Source organism: Morone saxatilis, unplaced genomic scaffold (genome assembly GCF_004916995.1).
Source record: "Morone saxatilis isolate NCDOM2014 unplaced genomic scaffold, NCSU_SB_2.0 Contig16, whole genome shotgun sequence".
Classification (NCBI taxonomy): Eukaryota; Metazoa; Chordata; class Actinopteri; family Moronidae; genus Morone; species Morone saxatilis.
The window spans coordinates 22711725-22738428 of NW_023339718.1; the positions used below are offsets into that span (position 1 = coordinate 22711725).

At 42.8% G+C, this 26704-nt stretch overlaps 1 protein-coding gene across 11 annotated transcripts in view; it reads left to right on the top strand.

Moving 5' to 3' along the window:
• Positions 1-26704, top strand: part of arvcfb (ARVCF delta catenin family member b) — a 198551-nt gene that overhangs the window by 117951 nt on the left and 53896 nt on the right. For 7 of the 11 annotated variants that reach the window (XM_035658049.1, XM_035658045.1, XM_035658051.1 and 4 more), the window contains 5 exons: positions 6028-6186; positions 6846-6866; positions 9371-9514; positions 12012-12652; positions 19726-20231. In XM_035658049.1, the coding sequence (XP_035513942.1) occupies positions 6061-6186; positions 6846-6866; positions 9371-9514; positions 12012-12652; positions 19726-20231 (1438 nt within the window). In that variant the 5' untranslated portion in view covers positions 6028-6060. The remainder of the gene's footprint in view (positions 1-6027; positions 6187-6845; positions 6867-9370; positions 9515-12011; positions 12653-19725; positions 20232-26704) is intronic. The other 4 variants (XM_035658054.1, XM_035658055.1, XM_035658052.1 and 1 more) reach the window with 3 other exon arrangements.

Below are 26704 nucleotides of genomic sequence, written 5' to 3' on the forward strand. Positions count from 1 at the left end.
GTGTGGCCCCTGTAGTTGCGGGCTGTCTCGGGGTGTCCTGTGGTCATGGCATGTGCGACTGCTGTGTGGTGTGTGAGGGAGCCTGGTCGCTACGAGCGCCTTGTGCGAATCTGAAGTTTCGTCTGTTGGTTCTCACCTGGTAACCCGCTCCCCTCCACTGGTGTTCGGACTGGTCATGTTATGTTTTTCTGCTCCCCCACTGAGTCCTGACTGGTTGTAGCCCTTAAGAGACTGTCAGTACCCGGGTGGCTGCTGGGTGAACATTTTTTCGATTCCTTTCATTCTTCTGTATTTTTTTCTTCTGTGGTTATTGGTGTTCTGCCTCTGCCCTATCCCTCCCAAAGACAGCAGGGAATGGGGGATCACGGCTGAGCTAGTGTGTGAGATTTGACCCCCCTTGGCTTGGGAACGGAGGGTCGCAGTTCCAGCAGCCACGCTTGGGGAGTGTGGACTGGGACTGGTTAGCTGGAGAGGTTGCCCGTTTTCACCTCCTATTCATGCTGGCAAGCACTAACCGCCCAAGCTGCTCATGGGGCTTGCTGTACGGCGGCAGGCCATCACTCACCTCTCTCTCCATTGTTGCATGTCCAAAGCCCTGATGTGCAGCATGTGCATGAGTGTGCATTTCATAAAAATATAGTTAAAAAAAATTCCTCCAATAGGGGATTAATACAGTAAATCTTAAATCTTAAATCTTAACTTCCCAAAGGGAACTAAGAACATACAGGTGGATACTGGGATTGATATTATAGATTTTTTTGTAGGAAAACAATTAATTCCCAGAGCTAATGTTTTGGGGGAAAAAAAAGGTTTTAGTACTGATACAAAAAACCTAGGTATCATATGGACCTAGTGCTGAAAAATTATACCCAGCCCTTACTGTATGGTTAGGAATTATTTACATTGTTTTAGAATAAAATAGTCCCAATGCCAAAATAAGGTTGTTTTTGATACATTATGTTAGGAATATATAAATACATGTAACTTTTTTTTTGTGGCATTTGGTGCTTTTAATCAGATAGTGACAGTGTTGTATGGTATGCATCTTAACCAGTGGACCACCAAGAAGCCCCACTCTTTTTTTGTCATTTAACAAATGCCAACCTGCTTAATGTGTACATAAAATATAGTCTAAAATGTTACCTGATAGGTTACCTGATTTAGATCAGCAAATCTGTTCACAGATTAAGTTTAAGAATGTGATCAAGACATTTTTATACTCTGTGATACATTTCAGTCAGAAGTACTGAAAATGTATTGAGCCCTAATACTGTATAGCTACTTCCTATTATTAGTACTAATACTATCACTAGAGCATCAATAAAAGGGAGTGTTTGCACTATATACCTTGGACACCTACCGTGGGGATGACTCATTCTCTTAACTCCAACTGAAGTTTTCTTGTTGTGATTCTGTCCTGGGGGAAGGAAAGCCCCTTATCTGCGTATACTGTCTCCTTTTCCATCATTTCACTCTATCTCTCCATCCTCAGACGACACTGAGCCGCTTATTGAACACAGATGATGAATGGGTGTGGATTGATGGCAGATAGCAGGCCGCCGCTAATTGACACCGCTGTATCACTTCATCTCCCGTCTTTGTATTCTCCTCCTCCTCCTTCTTTTCTTTTCGAAGCACAGCAATCCATTACGGTTCAGATTAGTCGCTCTTAAGGAGCCGTATTGCCCCTGCATGATCCATTGTAATGAAATATACTCCACAGGAGATTGCTCAAGGGCTCTTTTCAAGGGTATTGTTTTTTGGAGGCATTGATCGCGTTGTGCGTTGTTGAGTTATGGAAGAGCACAAGTTCTTAAGTCTCTTTTAGTTGTTGGCATAGTGCTTTGATGTTGTTTAATGTAATGTAGCAAAAGTAGCTATAAAATTGTCTTTGTTACATGTACAGGCACACTCCAAGCCTAATTCATACAGGAGTTAGCCAGTGTAACGGTCTTCTTTGTCGAGGACCTGATCAGAAAGGTGAGATCTTCCTAATACTGCTAGTCAAAGCCAACCACACCGGACTAAATAAAGTGCAGGTTGTACAAACCCTTAGGCCTTCTTGAGAGCTAAATCCCTGTTTGTTTGACACCTCAGCCTCAGAACAGAAGTGATTTAACTGGCAAAGCTCTTGCAAGGTCTTTTTCTCCTCATCAGAAGTGGGGTCTTGGCAGGGCTTTTTAGGCTAGGAATGGCAAGGAGACAAACATTCTTGTCGCTTTGTTATTTACTTGGGCCCGGGAACCCTATGGTGTGTATTATTCTCTGGATAAACCTGATCCTTAACAGATAGCTTGCCTTGGCTTCCAGGTGCTCTTAATATGTTTTCATCCTCTTTATCCAGGTTTGACTCTAGCTGACACACACTTTCACATCTTCATGGCATCTTCATTTTTTTGGATCCAGCTGGTTGGGACTTTTAGCCTGCAACCGTAAGATCATGAGCTCACCTATCCAACCTTGAGGTTTCCACTATTCCAATGGTTAATACAAACCACTTCAGCAAGATTTGCATGTACTCGAACCTCCTCCCTTACCACGTTCTCTCTCCTACCCTTCTGCCACTTAATCATTCATCTCTCTGAGGTCAGCCATTAACTCACTGCGCTTCGCTTCTCCCGCCCTTGACTAAAGGGCATGCTTTCCTGAGTCTCCTCGACTCAGAATCAGCTTCGTATTCCCCTGGGACCATCAGACAGCCATGCTAGCCCATGGCCAGACGGCTTTTAATCATTTATTTAGGGCCTGTAATGTCGAGTTCAACTCCACTCTCTCCCTTAGTGCTCTCAGAAACGAGAAGGAGTGAGCGAGGAAAGTGAATAAGAGACACCGCATTAAGCTTGGATCAAGAAGCCAGTTTGTCAGCAAACCTCTAAGGATCCCTCCTTCCTCTCTGTCCACTGTGTTTTAAACTAGTGTAGGGTGGTGCTTTTATAGCATATTGCTGTTTTGGTGGCATATCCTCTGGGTTCACCCAGTGAGCCTTCAAAGGAATGAAACATCATAGGAATGCAGTTAATTTGTCAAGATTGCATTAGCAGGGAGCCGAAGAGGTGGAATATTCACTGTGATTATCCTTACTTAGTAAGGAAAAGCTTATACACACAGTATGCCTCATCTTGTACAAAGGAAGAGATAAAATCCTACCATTGAAGGTCTAATGAACTGTTGTGTTTCTTTAACACTATTCAGTTGTTTCTTTATGGGGTGTTCACGAAGAGACACAACGCTAAGAAGAAATGCATCTCTGTATTTCAATGGAACAATGTGACTTGTAGTAATGTGACCTGGCTGCAACAGTTCCACTTTAGTCCCCACCTGTCAAATTGCAGTGAGCAGCCAATGAGTGACAGCAGACCTGGAATAACTATGTATATTCCAACATACCTTGCATTTTCAGTGAGCCTTGCATTTTTGTGTCTTAGGCATTATTTTGGTTGATAAATTCATCTTTATTTCTCCATGTGGCATTAAAAACATTGTACATTTTTACACACGCAGAGACTTTGCAAATAAAGTATTACCCATTGTTTTCAGCACTGGGTGCCAACGGGTCTAATTCACATTTATAATTAAACAGAACAAGGATGTTGATTGGAGGCAACTAATCAGCACTGACCTTTTCTGAATACCATTAGAAGGCCTTTCCCAGCAGAGCCGTGCTGTTTAGCCTGAGGTCAGTTATAAAAAATATCTTTTTCCTCAGCTCAGCAGTGGTTGTGTGTAAATAAATGTGTCTCTTTCTATGCAGCAGATAGCCTCCCCAGTCATTAACCCCAATAATGGGACTTTGGAACCTTTCTCCAAGTATAATGACCTAACTCAGAGTGCTAATTGACTCTAAGCTACTGGATAGAGTGGAGCAGGTAAATGGGGAAAGTTTTAATTTGCTTTGTGTTGAACAAGGATATGCATACACCCAATACAAGGGCCCAGGCCTTTTTCCCAGCAGGGACATGGAGGCTAGAGGGTTGTGGGATTAGAGAAAAAGATAAAAAGTGCAAACTTTTGACTGATCAGCAAGAAGGACTGGAGATCAATGAGGACTGTGTGGGGCTTTGAAGCCTGAGAGGAGTTGGCCAATCAATGGAGAACTGCTCACTTGTTAGTGTCTTCCAAGACGCGAAGAAAACAAGCACTCCCTCCCTCCATAAGGCGTCGCTTGTAGTGTTTCAGCAAAACACAGTGGAGAACAACACTGAAACTTTTCCTCCTGCTCTCTCCTTGGCCTTCACTCTGTCTCTCCCTCCAGCTTGGTGTAATTGGTCGGGCAAAAATAGTTTTCTATGTGAGGTGAATAGTTATAGATAATGGGGGGGGGGGGGCAGCTAAAAAACTGCATTTAAACCATTAATTGGTTGGTTTTTTGTCACATTAATGAATAAAATGACATTTACCCCGCACAATTAAAGGAACAGGAAGTGCACACAATAGCAATGGTATGTCAGACACCCTGAAAAAATCCTTAGGGTCAGTTACAGCAATCTGGAATAAGTATTTAAGTAGGTATACAATTCCCTGCTTCTTCTTTTTACCCATTAAAAGAAAACACTGTCATACTCCAACTCTCTTCCTCTCTGTCCTCTTTATTACTTTCAATTTCCTCTCCCTCTCATGGTTCTGTTCTGTTTTGGTTATCAATGATTGCCTCAAACGCTCTCCTTCCCCTCTCCATCACGAGAGCTGTAATTCTGCCACACTCATGCACAGCAGCGAGCCACGCTGGGGCGTTACAACTCCGACCACTAACTTCATATCATTTTCCATCAGCAGGAAATGCAGCGGGAAGCACATATTTCTCACACATTCACACAGGGTCAGGTGGGGTATGAGGGACTCTATACTCACTTTCATCCTTAGCCTATGGACACTTTTTTTCTTCAAATCCATGGCCTCCCAATGAAATATGAATCAAAAACAGTCCTCCAGGCTTTTGCTTGCCTTGAAAAAGCTTTAACTCAGTTTGAAGTCTCAAGAGGTGAGGAGTTGGTAGCTACCCTGCATTGCAGTGTTTGGATATAATATCAGGGCCAAATAAATAATGGGCTGTCAGGACTAGAAACAAACTATAATAATACCTTTTTTGTGTTTTTTTGATAATACTATATAGCCATTGTCAACAGTGTGTGTGCTTACATATGTATTATTTGGAGTGCTGGTTTAAGCTGTTTTGTGGAAGCTAGTCTTGTTACATTTGAAAAGCGAGTGTTTTTTTATTTTTTCATTTGAATATCCTTAACCTAGTCATACTGTATACTACTTTGTCGTGTGCAGATATTATAGCAATCAATGATTTTAATAACATTTGTACTGAATGTTCAAAAATGTTGTTATTGAACCATATCTGGGGTTATTGCATAATTGTCTAGTATCAATGTTCTGTAATTACAGTGCCTGGATTGAGAGTACCAAGTATATTTTATCCAAATTGTATCATTCTTTTTGAAAAATGGAACATGTTACACTGTGCAAGCAAGTCTGAATGACACTTAAATAATTAGTACGTTATCTACTTAGATGGATTGAGTATATTTGACAAAGAGAGTCAGTAAACATTGATAATGTATTTTTTAAATATGGCCAATTTTTAAATGACATTTGTTTTATTACAAACATTATTATGTTTGCTGTGATTTTATTCTGCACATTTCATCAGAAACAACTTTCATTCATCTCCTTGTCTCAGTATATTTTAGTGCTGTTATTTTATTCACATTATTATTCATGTACTGTGTTTCACACTTTCCATCTCTAGTTGATGCTTGAGTGTCGCATTGCAAATTGCGGGTGGCATTATGTTTAATACCCTTCATTTGCAATGTTCTTATTTATGCTCTATTTTTCTCTGCTGGATTCTAATATAATTTGTTATTGCAGTGGCCCAATTAAAGTTTCATCTTGTCATATATCTTATGGAAGATTACCTGGATGTTGTGCTGTTTTTCTCCACGCTGTCTAACAACAAATATGAAAATCTATCCGTTAACTCCTGATTGTCTAACTTCTCTTTTTTCCCTGTCTGTGCAGGAGCAGAGCCCCAGTAACGCCACATCCCTGGCTATGATGCAGGAGCCGCAGGAGGTGGTGGAAGAGACGGTCACCATAGAGGAGGACCCCGGCACCCCCACCTCCCACGTCTCGGTGGTCACCTCTGATGATGGCACCACACGGCGCACAGAAACCAAGGTAAGACGCCACAGTGCAGTCAGCTGAGTTACACCCTATAAGCAGAGGGTGGTGTTGATTCTGTAAACTGAGTGATGGAAATATAGATAAATACCACAAAAAGAGTTATATGTACATTTGTTGATTATCAAACATACTGTACTCATTGGGTGTTGATTATCAAGTATATTCATACCATTGTGATGTTAGATTCTGTTTGAAATGCTACTAGGCAAAAGACAGACTTAGAAAGTTAGCTGTGACCTGCAAGCAAAACTTATATAATCTTCTGTACAGAGCTGATATCCAGCCTGGTACTGACTATCTCACGTGAGCAGGACACCTCAAAGAGGTGGCAAAGAGATCCTGTTGAGCTCATAGCAGCAAAGAAAACCCCCAAAAGTCCCTTTGATCCATTTCAATATTGCTTCAAATTATGCTTATGGATTACCGCTTCCAAAAATCACAGCACTGTACCTCCACTCCCAGACTTCCACCCTGAAAAACTCTAAATCCCATAATCCTACAGCCCAAAGTGGTTTCATCTCCCTCTCATGGCATTATTTATTTGATTATTTTGTTATTATGAGCCAGCTCCCTTTGTGTTCTCCTAGTTTTGTGCTTCTTAAAAGCTCTTTTGTTGATTCGTCCTCTACTGTGTTCTGTTGTTTTTCTGTAAGGACTTGTCAACTAACGTGAAGGTGAGTGGACCTTTATACCAGTATGGCTTTTCCCACCACGCCACCATTTTATGTGTGCTCATACGGGCTACAGCAGCAGTATGCAACACGGTCTGCTTCATCACAAGCCAAATAATACTGCAGTCTGTACTCTAAAGTACTTTTCAGTTCACTGCTTTTTGCTTTCACCTTCTAGGATAAGACCCATTCTCTTTCTTTATTATTTCTTTTGCATGGTCTCTCTTCTCTTACTTGATTTCTCTCTTATAAATTCTATCTTACAACATCCCTCATTGACATTACGGGAGGTACAAAATACCACTGCTCAGCAGCGGAAGCTCGTTATACATCCCCATACATAGGAATGTTGATATGAGGTAGGAAGTGTCTTTACTTGGTAACTAGAATCTTACAATCACATCCTGAGGGCACGCCATAAAACCCTGCGTCAGGACTCAGAAATTATAATTTCAATGACTATTTAAAATGTATTACTGATTAAGATTTGTTTTTTGCCAACTGTAGCCTTGGATTAGCTGCGTTTTTATTTTTGAATGGTATGAATTACCATTTTTTAATACATTTTGCACATTGGCTCCCCAAAGTGATTTGCTACCGTTTTGAAGACCCCAATACAGAAAAATGCTGTTGCTAAAACCAGAATGTATCAGGTTGGGAATTCGAAAGATTGTGTGCCTGTTTATTGTTTTGGGTGACAGACTGCCTTTCACTTTTAAGTTTGAATTCATCACCATGGAAAAGAGTTCCCACCAGAATCCACACCAGATTTCCATTTGAAAAAATGTAGTGAATTTACGACATCTTAGAAGTGAGGTGGGGGTTGGAAGTTCTTCCTTTTTGCTTCCGCATTTTAAAACATACCATCAAAGATGAGTTTATATTGCGGGATTCAGATGTAAACGTAGCTACAGTCAGCTGCTGCTGCTGTAGACTTCCAGAGGAGCGGAGAGTGCTGTGTTGAGCTCCTACCCTAGGGACTGTGAAACTGTAATTAAAAAGCTTGGTCTAATCCCTCATCAGGGAGGGCCCATTGCCCTCCAGCCTGTTTACTGCGAGGGGATTGGCCACACACACTCACTCACATGATTTTAGGCATTTATACTGTACACAGAACTTCTTAGGGAAGTGCAGTAAAACATCACACTAATCAAGGGCTTTGCTGCTGAGGAAGGGAATAGGAAGGACACTCCTTTCAAGGGTCTGCACCCTGCCGGGAGGAGGGATCGGGTGTTTTCTGGAAGTGACTTTAAGGAGAAAAGCAGATTAATGTTCAGGGTGAACTTCTGGAAGCCAACGTCTCCGTGGTGGCAAATGGAACCAGGCTCATCCGAGAGTTTACTCAAAGAAACCCCTCTGCTTGTCTTCCTCACTTTCCCTCCGTCTTCTTTTCCTCTCCGCATCTCTTCTCCCTGGCTCACTTTCATGTGTTGTTTTTCACCATCTCTCCTTTTTCTATCTCTCTCTTCATTTCACAGCAACTCACAGTTTTATTTATGTGCTTATCTGTTCTTTTGAACCAAAGTCTTGCCATACTGTCTAATGCTAACACACTCCTTTCCCTTGATGGTTATCCCCCTTCTGACTGCTGGAAGATGAAACATGGAAGCTTCTCCCATCTTCCTGATTTGCAGGCAAAAAAGTTTTTCTGGTGGTAAACATGTTTCTAGCTGATTTAGTATCAGCAATATTACTAGTTAGAGAAACAGAAAAAATGGCACCAAGATGGAGCTACTGTCTATGAGAGAAAGTCAGGGTTTCAGCTGACAAATTTCTACAGTTTTCATGTACCAAAAATCTATGGCCTTTTAATAGCAGATTAGCTGCTGGTTCTATTTGCATTTTCAATCAGTTCAACTCATAGTGAACTGGCCTGGACTCTGAATGTGCGTACAAGTCTGAGCACACATACACGCTCAATTAGAACCGCGTCTGTCCTCCGGTCCCAGCATGCAGAGCTTTCCCTTGGCCATCATCCAGCCCTCTTTTCCTGCTGGCAGACACTCTGGATGGAAGACCAGTCATGTAGGAGGAAGAGCTCAGTTGGGCCAATAAAAGCGGAATTCCTCTTTTCCTCTGGATATGAGCTAATGAGAGTCGAGGCAGACCACGCAAACAAATAAAAGCACTTTCACTACCCTGCACACACTGGGGAGTCAACCTTGAATAGGTAGGGGATAGTTTATCAGGTACAGCTGTTGTGAAAAATGAAGTGTCACTGCTGAATAGAGCAGAATAAAGAACAGACACCTTTTCTACTCAGAGTGCATTACTTTCTTTTATTTAAGACAGACTTTTTCAACTTCAGCAAGTACTACTAAAAAAAGTTACTGGGGCACAGCAAGAACACCATTCTCTCTCAAACTGCATGTAGCTTAAACGTGGGCAAGGTTGTGCCCTGTTCCAGCCATGTGCATTACAGAGCTAAAATAACAGGGTGGATGTATGCTTAATGACGTTTAATAGAGTTTACTGAGAGCTCTACACACCCATCCCTCCAACTCTAGGTGACCAAAGTGGTCAAAACCATCACCCGCCGCACCTACCACCCACTGATGGTGACTGACAACTTGTTAGTGGAGTCCAGGCCTGCCACCCGGACCCCCACCCCGGTCTCCATTTCATCCCCCACCCCGTTGGAGACAGACCCAGTAAAGGACGCCGAACCCTGTGTGATTTTTGCTGTGTACTCCCCTTCCCCTGCCTGCCTCCCTGTTCCTCTAACCTGTTCCTCATCGTGTTTTAAAGAGGCCCACATTCAGCCACTTCTAGCATTGCGGAGAAACTAGCAATTTCTACTTTCGTCGTCTTCGCAGATGCTCTTTAGATGGGCTTGAAATGAATCACAGGCTTCACTATCATGGGCTTCTTAAAAATCTGAATTACTACCTCTTCCTCTCCTGATAACCCCCAGTCACCATGTCCATTTAAGCTCTCAATAAAGTGAATGCTGCAGAGGTTGTGAAACCTCTTACAGTGCTATAAAGAGAACAGTTTGACGCCTGCTGCCTTCCCCTCTATTTTTAACAATTATGGTAAACAGTTAAAGCCTCTGTCTAACTGCTTGTGGTTGTTGCATACACTTTTCAATACAGCCGTGACTTTTCAAGCACGCACACATACAAATCTGTAGTATTTCACACGTGCATATGCTCTCACTCTCCACCATTTTAGCTCATTTCTCTTTTAGCCCTGTTTACCCCACTTCAGCATATTTCAGACACCCTTCTTGAAACGCAGGTCCCTCACCTCCCCCCGTTTCCCCGTGTGCTACGGTTTAACGCCCTGTGAACTTAAGCGTACATCAAAGAGTGTTTGAAAACTGTGTGTTGGTTCCCTGCAACCCTTGCAAATCGCCTAAAAAGCTGTGTTAGTACAAGGCAGCTGGGTATGTCAGGGCTGGGAAGCTGTAGCATTCAGTGTGCTCAGCTCTGACAGCCAGAATAGAATAGAATAAAATATGGTGATAAATAAGAGGTGATAAAATTACCAAATATGAATGAAAGCATTGTGACATTATCCTCCATCTGGAAGGCTTAGGCTCCCTTGTGAAACCATATCTCTCAGGAAAATCAATAAAGCCTGTCTAAAACAAAGTAAAATTGTTATTTAATAAATTACATTTATTATATTGACATAAACGCTTCACGCAGGATGTGACATTCAGCTCTGGCCCCTGTAGTCCCCTTGAGGCAATGGTATGAACACCAGAACAGCCTAGTTTGGGTTCTGTCATGGCTTACCATCGTGAATCAAGATGATGGAAGTGAGCTTGTTATTCCAAGGTCATACATATGCTTTAGCTAATGTGAATCAAGCAAATGAGCTCTTTATTTTTAACTGCACAAAGCCAAGGCGGACTGGCATCAGAAACACACGTAAATTACTCAGTAATTACTCTGAACATGGAAATGAACCTTGGCGTTCCTGAAATAGGCTTTGTTATGTAGCTCACAGTCAGGGTGTAATCAAGAAACAAGGCCAGCGAAGATTTCTATTTGTTTCAACCAAGTTAATGAGGATGCCGTGTTGAACAACCGATTTGTTGTTTATGCTTTTGCTCTTGGCACCCTCTTCTGCGAGGGTTAATGCTTCGTTGTGGTTTCTTGATTTTGTTGCATGCCTTTGCTTGCCTCTGATTAAAATCTAAATTATGGCATTGATGGGAAAATAAAGAAAGCATATTACAATTAAGAGGGCTGCTGTCGAAATTAAACCCATCAGATGAAAGAATGAACAGAGTTTTTTGTTTTTTTCTTTCCTCAAGAAATTCAGACCTGCAGTCCACCCTCGTCAAGTGGGAATGAACCTCTCTGCAACACCTTGTCAGGCACAACACGAATTGCATCAGACCTGCACCCCTGCAGATGACTATTAATTTTCATCAACCTCATTAATTTTGAAGATGAATTTATAGCTGCGGACAAAATAGCCAATTATCGGCCACAGCAGAATTCACTGGGCAGCAAATTGGTTTCTGTATGGGCGGAGAGCCCAGGGAGGGAGGGAGGGGGGTTGCTGTCTATAATTCTCCTATCAGACTGCCTCACAGACAGCAGAAGAAGTCGAGTTATTTAGCTATAGGATGAGGTGAGCGTGAGAGATGGATACATGCAGGTCTCGTTGTCACAGTCCTCCAGCTACAGTGGGATGCTACACTGCTCCCTTGGGGACAAAGAGGATTCAAGGTCCAGTGCACTTCAAGATGGCTCTGTTACAGTACAATCCTGGAGACTCAGTCTACCAAGACACTCACTGTGTATAAGAACATTGTGGGTTTAGATTTGGCTGACAGTATTTGTCTTGTAACAGATTATTATGTGTGCTGACTTTTTCCACTTTATAAGGCAACATTTATAATTTAAGGTGACACCAGTTGGTGACACAGGTATTACAGTTGGATATTGGATTTTATGAAACATCATTTTCTGTCATTATAATACACAACAGTACTCCCCAGGGTTGAATTGAGTGAAATAACTCCAAAGTTGATTGAATTAACACAAATGGATGAGGTTTCCTCTGCTTTAGGTGTGACATGCATGTTTTAATCTTGACACAAAGACACAAACATGACATGTTTGCTTTAATATCCTTCTGTCATGTTGTGCCACACTTTCTGACAGGTGTCTCTGTTCCCCTCTACAGGTGACTAAGATGGTGAAGACGGTGACCACACGGACGGTGCGTCAGGTGCCCCTGGGCCCCGACGGCTTGCCCCTGCCTGAGGGCTCATCCCCACTAGGCAGCTACACTGACTCCATCGACCGCCGCTACATGAAAAATGGAGGTGACCGCTTCATCACACCTCAAGCAACCTCCACCCTGACGCGGTCCTACAACAACTCCTACAACGATTCATATGGCGAGACGCCTGAGAGCCAGTACGTTCGCCACTACGGCCTGCACGATGGCTACGCCGATTTGACGGACAACTACGGCAGCCTGTCGCGCGGCGTCAACTTCCGGCCACCGCGCTACCCCTACCTGCCCAACAGCTACCGACCGGAGAACAGCTACACGTTGCCTATTCGTAAGGATGACTATGGCCACGTGGCCCAGCCCCAGGTGCCTATGGGTAGCAGCACTGTGGATCTGAATCGCTCACAGCCAGAGCGCTTCCAGCCCGAGCCATATGGCCTGGAGGATGATCGCCGCAGCTTGGGCCCTGAAGAGGAGGAGCCATACGAGCTGGAGCCCGACTACTCCACTGCCAACCGACGCACCCTGCAGGGGGCCAACAGGGGTCGCACCCACCGGGAACCCCTTCGTGACGGGCCTCGAGTCAGGTGAGGATAAATGCAAAAACCTTAACCTTAAAGTAGGGGATTGCTTTTAAACAGGAACACATGATCTGATATTCTACCTCAGAGCAATGATATTACACAGATAATTCTTCAGTTGTTTTTATACATCAGTACCTGGTGTTAATACTTAAGTACCTGACAGGAGCTTGCGGGAGATAATGGTTTCATGAAGGTGTGCAAGTTCATACAGTATACATGTTTTTCTTTTTATGTTGGACAGTGAGTTCTTGTTTATATGCATGAGCACAGACTTTGCCTTGACACGAGAGTAGATCAGGCCTGTTAGGATGAGAGAGAATAAGGAATACTTGTCTTGTTCTCGCCATAAAAAAGACTGCATTACACCGTGAGCAAGTAAACAGATGTCTCTTCTCCTTGAGCAACTTGCTTTAGAAAGGAAAGTGAGGAAAACAAGTCTTTGATTGCCATTTTCCTGCAAATGGATAGTGAACAAGTGTTTGTGTCAGAGGTAAAGAGGCGGGAATGATTTGAGACGTGAAGAGGGAGGGAACGGAGTATAGAAGGGATGGCGGGATAGTGGCTTTTGTCAGTTATCTCTCAAAGCTTTTCCTTTTTTGTGCAACCTGTGTTGAGAGGAATATAACCCCTGGCTCCAGTGGGCTGAAAATAAAAAAGCCAGTTAACCTCCAACAATAAGATCCCAAAATGGACTCGTCTCCTAATAGCTACCAATCATCTCACTGCGGCCCAAAGGGGGGGCTTTGAAAAAATGTCCTCCCTCAAGTTAATTGAAGCAGGGGTCTGAAGTTGAGTTGGTGGGAAGTGTGTTTTAAAGACTTCTTTTCAAGCAGTGATCTGTAGCAGATGGATATTTTTAAGTTCTCTGCACTTTTCTGCCAATCTGAAGGCAAAATATTTGGGCCTGAAGCCCGATGTAAAGGAATAAAGCTAAGTGGGTTGAGAAGCAGGAAACAGCAAGACAGTAAAGATTGTGTATGTGTGTCAAAGGTGACGCTGAATCTAGGTTTCCGGGTTTCTTGACAGCTTTGGACCCTTCTTAATTAAGCTTATGTACACACACACACACACACACACTCATGCACTCGCAAAGGCCCATGCATTGATGTGCTTAAGGCACGAAAGAGCAGATGCCTAATCAGACTGTGTGGTTTTACACGCTTTTGACTTCTGACACTTAAGAGAGTATCTCTATTTCTCTCTCTCACACACACACACACACACATACTCAATAAAAATCCACATCTTCAGAAAATGAGTCACTCCCCCATCCGCCTAGTGAGAGGCGCTTGCTGTGACAGGCAATTTGTAGCCTGCCTTACATTTGTCACAACACAGCCCCAACAGCCACATACACCCCTTCAGACACACACACACAAACATGCACACACTGACAGCTGCTAACATGAATGCCCCAACACAAACACAAACGTTTGAAGCCACTCTTGAGTGACTGCTGCCTGGCTAATTGCAGCAGAAAAAAAACTTTCCTTCGTTTCTCCTGCACTCACATGAGCTGACATTAAAACACCATAACATCAGTATACCATAAGCGTTTTCTGTCTCTCAGGAACAGTGACAATCAGCCCTCCCAGAATGCCCAGGCTCCCCTGTGCACTCACATTGTGATTAGTATTCCTCCATGAAGGGAGCGACGACTCCGAAGTGCTGTAATGAATCTGGGAATTAAAGCGGTTTAATTACAGCTTATCATTCTCAATAACGCTTTGACGAAAATGAAGATGTTTAGTGCTAAATCAGCTTCCTGCATCGGTACCGAGCGCTCATTTAGTCCCCGCCCTTGAGTCCATCATGTGTTGGGAATGATAATGTATCATTTCCTGATGGAGTTCCTTGGATGTGTGAGCATGCTTTACTCTTGGACTTTAGCGTTACCATAGCTCTAATGTACAGATGGGTGTTGAATTAAAATATCAAACTGAATAAATGAGTGGAGATGCAGAGGCTTCCATGCGCGTCACAAAGGGTCACTGCATGCTTTGATGAGTATGAAAAGGATGTGAATCATATTCTTTTTGCAATGTGTCACACAGGGTTCTCTACCAAAACACCAAATGAGGGAAGATCTTTAGGTGACAATTTCTGAAAATATTATTGATATCTTTGTCATGGATCTATGAGCATATGTCACTTCAGTCTCTGCTTGTCTGAGTAGTCTTTATGACCAAAACCTCTTTCAAAATCACTTTGATCTGACATTGTTGCTGAATCATAATAATGCATTACACCTACATTGAAGCATCTGCATTTATTATGTTTTTTTTTTTCTCATTTAGTCACATTTTTTACTTTATTGCCTGTCTGTAATAGTCAAGTGCAATTGGAAGCGAGAGGTCATGGAGGTGGTTGTGTTTCAGGGTCCTGCTGAATAACTATGGTGCCAGCAGGGTGTCATTAGCTGAGTTACCAGGCAAGCTGTCACAGGGTGTGTACGAGGCAGTAAGGAAAAGGACCCAAATGCAGACAACCAGGCAGAGGGGAACAATTTGAATAGTAAAATGATGATACATAGGCTTACAGGCAACGGCAGCATGTCAGGGTTCAGGGTCCGGGTTGAGGTTGAGGAGGCATGAATGAGAGTCAGACACAGGCGGATGTGGGAGTCAGGTGACCGCGATTGATGGGAAAGTCTGAGTGGACAGGTGGAGAACAGCAATAAAGCTTAATAGAGATGCATGGGCCTGGTGAAGAGGGAATTGGTCTGAAGATAGGAAGAGAGAGGCATTTTATTTGTATAAAAGCCCTGTGAAACTTTGCTTTAAAAAACTGTTAATCAAAAAAGGTTATTATTTACCTCAACAGTATATATATTAGAGGCAACAAGAATATAGCTACTGAGGGAGGGAGAGAAGGGCCTCTCTTTATCCTTTATTTCTGCTCAGGTTTTGCAGTTAATGAACATCTCTCTCTTTCTCCGTCTCTCTCTCTCTCCTGTCCCCTGCCCTCACTGTCTGTGTATGACAGTGTGTGTATCCATGAGCACCTTTCTGTGGGTGTGTGTATGTATGTGTGTGTGTGTCCTTATGCCAGTGTGATTAATAGCTGCTTTTGAACTCTGTCAGACTACAGGGGCGTCTTTAAGCCAATCTCTAATGGCTCATCTCTCCTTGGGCGACCCGCTCTGCTGCACCTGCCCACCTGCATCCGGGGGTCACCACACACACATATATACATAGAATCACACACATGCATACTCACTTGAGCACACGCACACTCATCCCTTAATTGAGAGGGGACGTCTCGTTCTAATCCAGCAGTGTCTGTAGGGAAAGCCTGTGGAAGAGAACAGACACTAGCCATTGCAGCCCCTACTCCCCCTTCTCCCCCTCGATCCTGCCAAGAGGCTTTCACTGAGAGTTGAATATTCCATTTATTACTATACCCCCCCGCCCCAGCATGTTTGAGGTTTCTCAGAAGCATCTCCTTAATTTAGACGGAACTTTGAGCGATGTCACTCTCCTTTAATTGAATGAAAACAAGCAGTGGTGGCAGTGGATAATGGCATCAGAACAGCCTGAGAAATTAGAAAGTAACAAGACATAAACACTCCAGCTTTGCTGTTGTTTTTCTCTTCTTTCTTCTCTGTCCCACAAAGACTCTTGTGCATCATAAAACAATTATTGCCCATAATTCAAAATGAGCAATCTGCTCGGCAGGGACAGTCAGTGAATAAACGCAGCAGAGATGTTATGTGTACATATGAGATGCAAACATCTTCTTGCGAGTGTGTAATCCTTTTCAGTTGATCTCCTTTTATGGGCCTGCTGAAGAAGAGGGTCAGGCACGGCCGCAAATGAAGGATGATGAAAGTTATTGACAGAAGATGAAGCAAAGGAAGAATAGTGGGGATGTGTTGAAGTTTGTGGACATGCATATATCTCATATCTGCTCTATCTGTTTATCTTGTCTTGTTCTTTATGTCTTAGAAGAAAAACAAGCGTGCGCACACACAAACACACACACACACACACAATCTGTAGACGAGCGCCCAGATACACAGAAATAGTCCGGACATTTAGCAGCTCCATTAACATGAGGAGAGTGAACTGCTGTAATCATGCTCAGGGCATCGCGTCTTGCGGCGGAGAGCCCTTTCACATCCTATGAATATACCCCTCCCTGTACACACAATGGCGCCAATTTAAATGCAAATCCTGACATTCCCATCACTCAGCCTCACAACGCCAGCTTTACCAAAAGCCCTGCCGCATCGGCCCAGATCTAAATGAGCCACGATCTATCTGCTCAACTGTACATCTCATCTCTGTGTTGAAGTGTGTGTGCGAGAAACATAGTGTGACAGATAATGAGAAATACTGTGCATGAAAGAGATGGTGTTTATGCATGCAGGTCTATGTGACAGTGATGATGCTGAGATTGTGTACTTCCCTTTCTTTGGAGGGTTATTCCTGCCTCCCGTTGCCTTGTCATGTCCAATATCCCGCAGCAATCGAAAGCTGGATGATGTCCTCCGAGTGTGGGAGTGAGTGTTTAGATCTCGGTGTACGCAAGGAAGCATTTACTAACCGCCAGCACGTGCACACATACTCACAAATTTCCCTCTTTTTCCATGCAGTCTGTCATGAAGCTCAGTGCTTTCGCCAAACCTCAGAGTTGCAGTCCTTCTCCAAATGATGTGCTATAATCAAGCTCTCAATTGCCCCCTTCTTCCATACTGTGGTTACAGGCTGCTCTCCAAGCTGAAAACTACTTTTAAAGGAAGAGTAAACCGTGATGATACGTCATATCCATTCTAGTTTAAGTTAGCTGTGTTCAAGTCAGTATCTTTTTCGTCTGTCAGAACACCTGTTTGAAAAGACATTAGACCTTCAGTCACAGCTGTTCTTGACATGTGCCCATGACTGCCAAAGCTTGTCCTGCATCTTTTGTCATAACCATTCCACACTGTGGTTCTTGGAACTTGGTTTGTGTTGCTTGCAGCATTTGGACACAAGGCCGTACTGGACTGCGGTGGTGCCTCACTCCATCTCTATTAATCCTCTTTCCATCCATCTAAACAGGGGATTTAGTATCTTGTTACATTGTCCGTGCAGGAGTTTTCCTCACAGTTCATCTTGTATCGATTTCCTTGGCAGTAAAATGCACAAAGTCGTGCCATAAAAGCCAATATGTTACTGCAAAGCTTGTGTAAAAGAAAAAATCAACAGGGGAATACACCAAAGCCAAGGCAAGATGACATGCAGAGTCCCCCCCCCCTCCAGCATGCTTGGGAAGAACTGTAAAAACACATAATTAACATAAAACTCATTAAAATTAGAGCTTGGTCTGGAATTTCCTGCCAACCACCAGCGATAGCCACCATTTTGCTACACCACCAACCACCATACATCAAAGATGGTGAGAGGAGGCCAGCTGGATTATGTAACGAGGATAAACAAGTCTCAAGCTGTAAGGCTGTGAATAAGTACACAAACCCTAATTATTCTTTCCCAATGTCATAACTTCCCTACCAATATCTTTTTTGTTAAACAAAAAAAAGTGCAACTTTTCTGTCAGTGTGAAATGTTACTCCCTGGGCTCCATCCTCGGAGTTGGCCCTACAAGTGAAAAAAATTTCCCATGATTAAAGATCTTGGAGTGAAATAAGTAGCCTGCACTCCAGCAACAAATGATCTGTCATTGGAATTTCACGCCTATATTTTCACCCATGTTCCAATAGAGAATTGATGAGGCTGCCTTTGGAGTAAAGAACCCTAGAGCACTGACTGTAGATCATAGAGTCTGGGAGGTAATAGCAAATCATTGAAGGGAACCCCATACAAACCCTCAAAAAGCAACTCCCCTTTTCCTCCCCCAGAGGACACCACTTATTTCCGTCACAGAAAATGAGTAGACCTCAATAATGTTCAAGTCCCAAGCCCTAACAGTAGTAATGCTAATGAGGCTAATGCTAACAGAGAAGTCCCAGAGAGATGGTGATTAACATTTTAGCAACTGCACGCTAGTGTTCAGCACTGTGAGCAAAGGGAGCCCTGGGGGCATCATAGGGGCTCATAGTCCTCCCTCTGGGGACAGCACAGCTCTTTTCTCTGCTCCCTGGGGGAAAAGGGATGAAAAAAAAGTCATGAAATCCCTTCTCTACTGTATATGGTGGCTTCCTACAAAAAACTTCATATGATTTTCCATCAATTCTTTTTCTTTAGTATTGCCTCTGTCTCTGTGTCTTTGTGAACTGCCTGTTTTTTCTTTGTGCAATCTTTTTCTATTTCTCAATCACTCTCTCTAAAGCCGCGTTTCCACCACAGGAACTTTCCCCAGGGACTAGGATCCTTTGGAGGCACTCAGTGCATTTCCACCACAAGGACCAGGGTTTAAATTAAGTTCTGATGACATTATTTTACCCCCAAAAAAGTCCCTGCTTAGAGGGGTAGTACTTTCCAAAAGTATAGGAACTTTGGGGGTGTGCATGTTTCTGATTGGTCGAGTACTAGCAGCATTTTATTTCAGCCACCATTTTTAAAACTCTGCAGACTCAAACCAGTTCTTCATTGTGCTTTGACATATGGACATGGACATGGGCAGAAGAAGACAGATGATGGACTACTGAAAGAAACTTTTAGTATCTTGAAAAGTAGTTCCTGGAACTAAAAGTTCTGGGTACACCACTTTGGATTGTAGTATGTCTTAAAACTTCATGTTTGTTGAAGTCTGACATGTGTGTTGCTATCACCTGACAGGGAGGAATAATAAGTATAATGTTGCTTACCATATCACCCTTATCCCCACCGCAGTCCATCTGACAGACCCGTTAATAACAGATCCAAACCACAGATCACCATGTCTCCCCTTCACTCTCTGTCCTGCACTCCCTCCTTTTTCCTCTCCATCGCCCACAACTTTTCACCTCTCACTCACCCTGTCCTCTGTTTTTCCTTTTCCCCTCATTAGTCAGTGGCATTCACCTCACTTGGCTTCTCCCAAAGTCTTTCCTCCGGCTGCCTAATTCTTCTCTCAGACAAATCTGTCTGAGTCACCCTCCATTTACCTCGTCCATCTCCTTTGTCCTCACCGTCCTCTCTTCTTTCGTTTTCCAGAGGGTACCCAGACGACCCCATTGAGGCAGAGCTGATCGATGAGCGTCACCCTTACATCCACGGCATGTATTCAGCACCGCTGGCCCAGCCGGAGAGGGGGAGCATGGCCAGTCTGGACCGCATGGGCGGCCGACGCTCTCCATCCATTGACAGCATCCGCAAGGACCCGCGCTGGCGTGACCCAGATCTCCCCGAGGTCATCGCCATGCTGGGCCACCCCATTGACCCGGTCAAGTCCAACGCTGCTGCCTACTTGCAGCACCTGTGCTACGAAAATGACAAGATTAAGAAGGATGTGCGTCAGCTGAAGGGGATTCCTGTTCTGGTGGGCCTTCTGGACCATCCCAAATCTGAAGTCCACCGCAAGGCTTGTGGTGCCCTGCGCAACATCTCTTACGGCAAGGACAATGACAACAAGGTGGCCATCAAGAACTGTGACGGCATCCCGGCCCTCGTCCGCCTGCTGAGGAAGACCAATGACATGGAGGTTCGAGAGCTCATCACTGGTAAGAATAAACATTTCTATATTAAACACAAACAAAAGACACTCAAAAGAATGTGATTAGGTTCAAGCAAAACAATTTACCAAAAATGAAACAAGAAACGGCAATTTTATCCTTATTAAACTGCTCATAATAGGACTAATTATTCAAAGTATTCTAATAAGTCCAAGTAGATTGTTTGGAATATGTGCTATGGAATGTCCCTTCCATAGGTAAACAATTCTTATAGTATGCAGAAACACCTGTATGGTACTTTTGCAGTCAAACCTGTTGGCTGTCTTCCTCACTGACTCCAGTATTGCTCTTTCTGTGTGCCTAATTAGTCTCAACTCTCCTGCACGTACAGACAGTATAAAAGTGCTTCTTTGAAGCCTTTTAAGCTGATATGATAGTACCTTAGTGTGCCAGTCCTTTCCAATTACTGGCTGCCTATTTCCAATCACTTATATATTCCATCCAGGAATATACTGAGTTGGCTGCCATAATCCTGTACTCTGCATAGTAATACAGGGCTGAGTCATCCTATATTAAGAAGCAGATTTTTTTGTATTTTCCACACATGACTTGATTTGCAGCAGCATTGTCAGTGGGCTATTTTCAAATCTTAGACCCCTGACACTGTTTGATAAGTTTGTGCCCCAGGCATTCCATATGGAAAGATACTGTACTTGCTGAATTAGCATTGAGATTTGCACTCCCCATACACTAGTGAGGGGAGATAACAATGCAGTCAAAGCTGCAATTAGTCATTCTTTTAATTCTAGTGAAGAAACATTTAGAGTAAATTGTCTTGGAGATTTCTCACCACTTGTGAAAAGAGAAACCAACGTTAATGAGATAATTAGTCGGTCACAGAGCCATTTCTTTTCAGTGAAGGGTCACAAGAATTCTAGATTTAGAATTTAAAACAAATGTAGAGATATTTGATTACTTTAGCCGTATTACACACTGTACTGTGAGCAGAAATAGACAGAAAGTGGAATGATCCATAGAAAAGCAGATGGCATGTAAACATTGATTTTAGAAGAACAAGCCATTAGCTGCATTGTGTAATGAAATATGTTTTAATTCCTTTAAAAGGAGCTATTGATTCAAATGCCATGATAGGGTTTCTTCTCCTTGACCTGGTAAATGTCAACTGGGGAATACAGTGGTGTGTGTGTGTTTGGGTATATGTGTGTGTGTGTGTGTGTGTGTGCTCAGCTAATCCCCAACACGATTGGTTTGACCTGACACGCTTTGGCTGGTATGCACGCTTTGCCATCCGAGTGGGGGCTTTTGTTTTCAGTACACGTGTGAAAAACGAGAACCACTTCAAAGTGAGATATTTGACCTTTGTAAAGTAACCCAAAGACATAAAGGGGGTTACTTTTTAGTTAATTTTACATTTTAGAAAGTGCTGAACAATATGCAAAAATAATAATATTGCCATTTATTTGACAGATATTGTAATATAAATCTAGATTTTAGTGATAATGGTAATTTTTGTATTTCATTTTCACAAAAAAATAAATAAAAACGAAGATGATACTGTACTAAACAAGAATGTTATGTCTGGAGAATTTGATTTGTTGGCCGGGGGATCACAATGCTTAATTTCTAATGGTATGTTGTGACACATTTTATCCTTTTAAAAACTTGCAGGCCATATTGGATTTCCATATTGCGATTAATTGTTCAGCCCTAAGTGTTGTGGAAAAATTTGTTCAAGCTGTGTTTTGGCAGCAGCTGGATGTGATCTGATGAAGATCTGTAAGTGTGACTGTGAGAATGAATATCAATAAGATATTGACTATTGATGGCTTCAATCCGGATGTATTAATAGTGATATTGGTCCTTTAAAAAATATTCTTGATCTGTAGTGTGCATACATGTCTGTCTGTGTGTGTGTGTGTGTGTTTGTGTGTAGCCTTCCTTTGCTGTGACAGAGATGTCGCGGTGAGCGATGACTGTGCCGCAGCAGAAATGATTGCCTTTACAGCAGCGTGTTGCTCTCCATCGTAGCTAAAAATAACCCTGCACCACAAGACAAGGAGGACAGAATGGAGGGAGCCTTTTTTTTCTCTCACTCATTATCCACCCTCCCTCGCTCAATCTAATTTTTTCTCTCCTTCATTCATTATCTACACTCTCACTGATTTTTTTCTCTCTCTCTCTCTCTCTCTCTCTCTCTCTCTGTGTTTTTCTCCCTATCCTCTCTCTCTCTCTCTCTCTCTCTTTCTCTGTCTGTCTCCAGCTTTAGGTTTCCATCACCGGGGCTCTGGCCCCAGTGAAAACAGGCCAGTCACAATGCAAGCTCAGCTTACAGCCTCAGCCCATGTGGCTAGAATTGGCTGTGTTTTTCTACAATTAAGTATGGGTTTTAAATATAGGCCCCTTTTCTTAGTCCATGTGTTTTAAGAGTTTGCTGTTGAAGTTTGTGCTGTCCCTATAAAACCACAGAGAGCTCTGTTTTCTGCAGGGGGAAATGGGTGACGTGGAAGGAACCAAGTTGTTTTATTTTCCAACGCACAAGACAGACAGACCAGTTGTTCATATTTTTAGAGCTTTGTACTGTTCAGAGTGATTTTATTTCCCCTCCCAGTGGGCTCTGGGCTGTTTGTGCCCTCCAGCAATCCCCACCCTGGAAATGTCGATTATTAAGCGGATTTGTGTCCTGTTTTTCCTGCAGGAATTGTCTAGAGTTTTGTGGACTGACACTCAGGCAGGTGCTCGCTGCACGCCTTTGTCGTTTGGATGAAAAATGCTCATAGGGCAAGTTGGCAGGCCTTTAAGCTAGAAGAGAGATGATGTCTAGAGGCTTTGTGGGTTTTTTTGAATTTTAGCTTAATATATACAGCATAATTTAGTGGATGATTTGGTGTTACCTTACACAGGGCAACCAGCAAACAATATTTTGCACACTCTTTCAGCGTTTTTGAATTTGCATCAATTGATTTTCGTTTTACCACTCGTGAATAGCACAATAAACTGTAAACACAGCATTATCATATTATTACCTGAAGTTGTTATAATTAATGTGTTAACAACCAGTTGTCTAGAGCGTGGCCTCTTTGCATGCAGGCCTGCTTGAAGGCCTTACTGGGACACTCGATGGAACTTCTGCCATGGTTAGTGTTATTAATTACACCTGTGCTCTTCCTGCTATGATGAGTCAAAATGTGTGCTGTGAGTGAGGTCTACTAGCAGGTTTGACAGAAGTGAAAATGCATTTTAGATTTTAAATCAATCTGGACACAAATAAACGGAATAAAAAATGCACAGTTGGTCATGTTTTTCATTTGACCCAGAACCACTCCCAACACGGGAGCGGCAGACAAGCATAGACTTATAAATCACAGCTGTTGAACAGTAAAGGACGCCGAAGGACAGCGATCACTCTACTGTACTGTACTGTACTGTATCAAAATCTAATCATGTGAATCTAATCTGAAGAATAGAAATCTAATTGAAATCGAATTCCCAGCTCTATCATATTCTCGCTACTTTCACTTAATCTAACATATGCAAGCAATGCTGCATTAAATCAAAGTGTTACCATAGATAACGAGTGTAGCACTGATTTCCAATAAGCATGTGATCAAACACTGATCAAACTGCATTGTATCCATCATGCTCGAGGAGCCGGACACTAACTACTCTTGCTCAGTATACTGGTCTCAGCACAGTTTGAACATATATACGGTGTCTTCCTTGATGTACTGTTATATAGGACACACACATATACACACACACTTAGGTATGACTCAAACTCATGGACATGGTCCTTATGATGATGTAGAATATAGTGAAGTCATTTCCGAGAGGGGCAACATAACCAAGGTCCCCCACCATGATCCATGAGACAACCTGCTGAGTTCATCATTGGCATACCTGTGTGTGTGTGTGTGTGTGTGTGTGTGTGTGTGTGTGTGTGTGTGTGTATGTATATGTGTGCATATTGCACTGCCTTTTCTACCTCATTTCATTAACTGCTCTCTGAGGATTGACCTCAGCATATACACACACACATACACACTTACACATAAATCTTCCATTTCTCTTACTTTAGTGGATGTTAGCCATAGCAGACATAGAGTCCACTTAATGAGGGGTCCTCCTCCTCTTCCTCCCCTCCTCTCATGTCTCTCACTTGCCCTCTCCCTTTTTTCTAAACTGTGCCTCCCTCCTTCTTTACCACTGAAAGTGTGATGGATGGCATAAGGGGTAAAGAGGAGAAGGACAGGAGGGAGGAGGAGGAGGAGGAGAACGGTAATGGGCAGAACTAAGTTAATAGCCCAGCTAGAAGAGCAACATGCCTGCCAGTGGTGCCTGAAGAATTTAATTAGCCTGAGCCGCAGCTCCAGTCCCATTCCCAGTCCTGGTCCCAGTCCCTCCAGCCCTCACATGCAGGTATCACAGAGAGGGAGGTGTAGAAGAAAGAAAAAGAAGTGAATAGAGAAACAGGAGGGTAACATTTGCTTAATACTCCGCTCACAACTTGTCTCCTCTGCTCCTCATCTTGTCATTTACTCTGACGAATACACACACACTGTTTTGATCTAAGCAGTGTTGGGTTATGTCAAGCTCTGACAACAATCTGACAAATCCAAGCTGCCTGTTTGTGGCAATGAATGATTGAAGAGGCAAGTAACAATGCACGTGTTCAACATGCCTTGCGGCTGGATTGGTTTTACAACAAAGGAAACAAAGCTAAATCACAGGTTTATGGGAAAACATAGTGAAAGATTGTTGCTACATGTATAACAGATCACAGTGTTTTTCCTCTGAAGCCTTTCCTATGCATTTTATTATTTAAGGAGATAGCATAGCATATGTATAGCATATGTATACGAACTTCCTCAGAGATATTTTTATAGCTGAAAGAGCTCTGTTTACAGGAATATATCACAATATATTTTACAGCATTCATTGTATTACATGCTGCTTTTTAGATGGTTTCCTTCCCTCAAACAGACTGTTTACCCTTTTAGAAGCTTTTCAGCAGATAAACAACATTAATAAACCAAAAGAATAACATTTTAAATCTTGAAAGCAGTTTGACTTAGTAGACATAGAAGGTCATGATAAATATTATGGCCCTGCTGGGAATCCCGACTTGAGAGAAAAGACAATATAATGAAGATCATAATTCACTATTTGAGCTCCTTTTTCCTACCATGAATATGGACACAAAACACTTCCAGAAATAAGAGCTATCATCTTGCTAGAAATCACACTCAAATTAAAGGCAGGCAGCCTGGATAACATTATTCTGTGAAGAAGAGGTGTGTTTGTTTTGGTTGATGAGTTTGCAGGTTGGTGTCAGGCCAGTTTTATTCAATTAAACGCTAACAAAACCAAGAAAATGATTTTAGATGTTGGAACAAGCTGGTAGATTCACCAACAATCCCCTTCAATATACTCACCAGCTGCTAATGGGGAGTATATTAAAGTTCTAAAAGAATATGAATACCCAGGGACAGTTCGGTATGGGACAGTGTTCTTGATCTTTTCAAAGTCAAAAGACTTATTGATGTAGTAGTTTCATGCAGTGTTGTTGTTAACACTCAAGGCATGGCCCATGTCATATCGTCAACAGAATGTAACATTTTCTGAATAGAAAACAAGACATTGTGGTTTAGCGAGCAGCTGGCCTATGTTTGGAGGTATTTACTGACTGACTGAGGTGGTCTCGTCCACACAGTGAAGCTGCACTGTAAGCTGACTGTGAATTTACCCGTTGATAATGTTAGCAAACCAGCTAAAAAAACAAAACATGTAAATAACTTTAGAGTAACTGGAAGTTGAATTTCTCCTCTTTTGTTAGAGTTTAGCTGGCTGCTCACACCTTCCACACCTGCACCAAGCTTGTATCTTTCAGCAATCAGACCCCCAAAATGTTAAGTAGATGAGGCGTTACTGGGATCTGTTGTGTGAGAAAGGTGTGGACAGGATCCAGAAGGCCTTTCTTATCCAATATACATTCTTCAGTTTTCAACCAGCAGCATCACACCTCCCTTTCACTGATGATGTGGAGCTTTATTGTTTTGAGGGACGCATTTTTTGACAGATGAGCTAAGCTACAATCAATCAGGGTATATGTATTGATGAAACTCTAAAATCAGACGATGAAATCTAACAAATCCAAACACGTCACAGTCCAGATAGTACAATAGGTAGTGCATGTTTAAAAGGAGCCAACATCACAATTGCATGGTATCTGCCTCGGAGACAGGACAGGAGGACGTCCCCTACACACCCACCTCTGACAGGCTGACAAAAGACAGCAAATGGACTAAACCTGATATAGAGTCACTGGCCTGAAACAGTGGCAGGACACGGAATGGAGATCGTCACTTCCACAGCACTCTGTCATCTTAAATAACATTGTGTCTGTGGGCTGTATGCCTGTCGTACTTGATGGATCACAGCCTCGGCACAGACATGCCTTTTCCTCCCCTCTGGCATATGTGATCAGTGTAGAGCTGACTGAT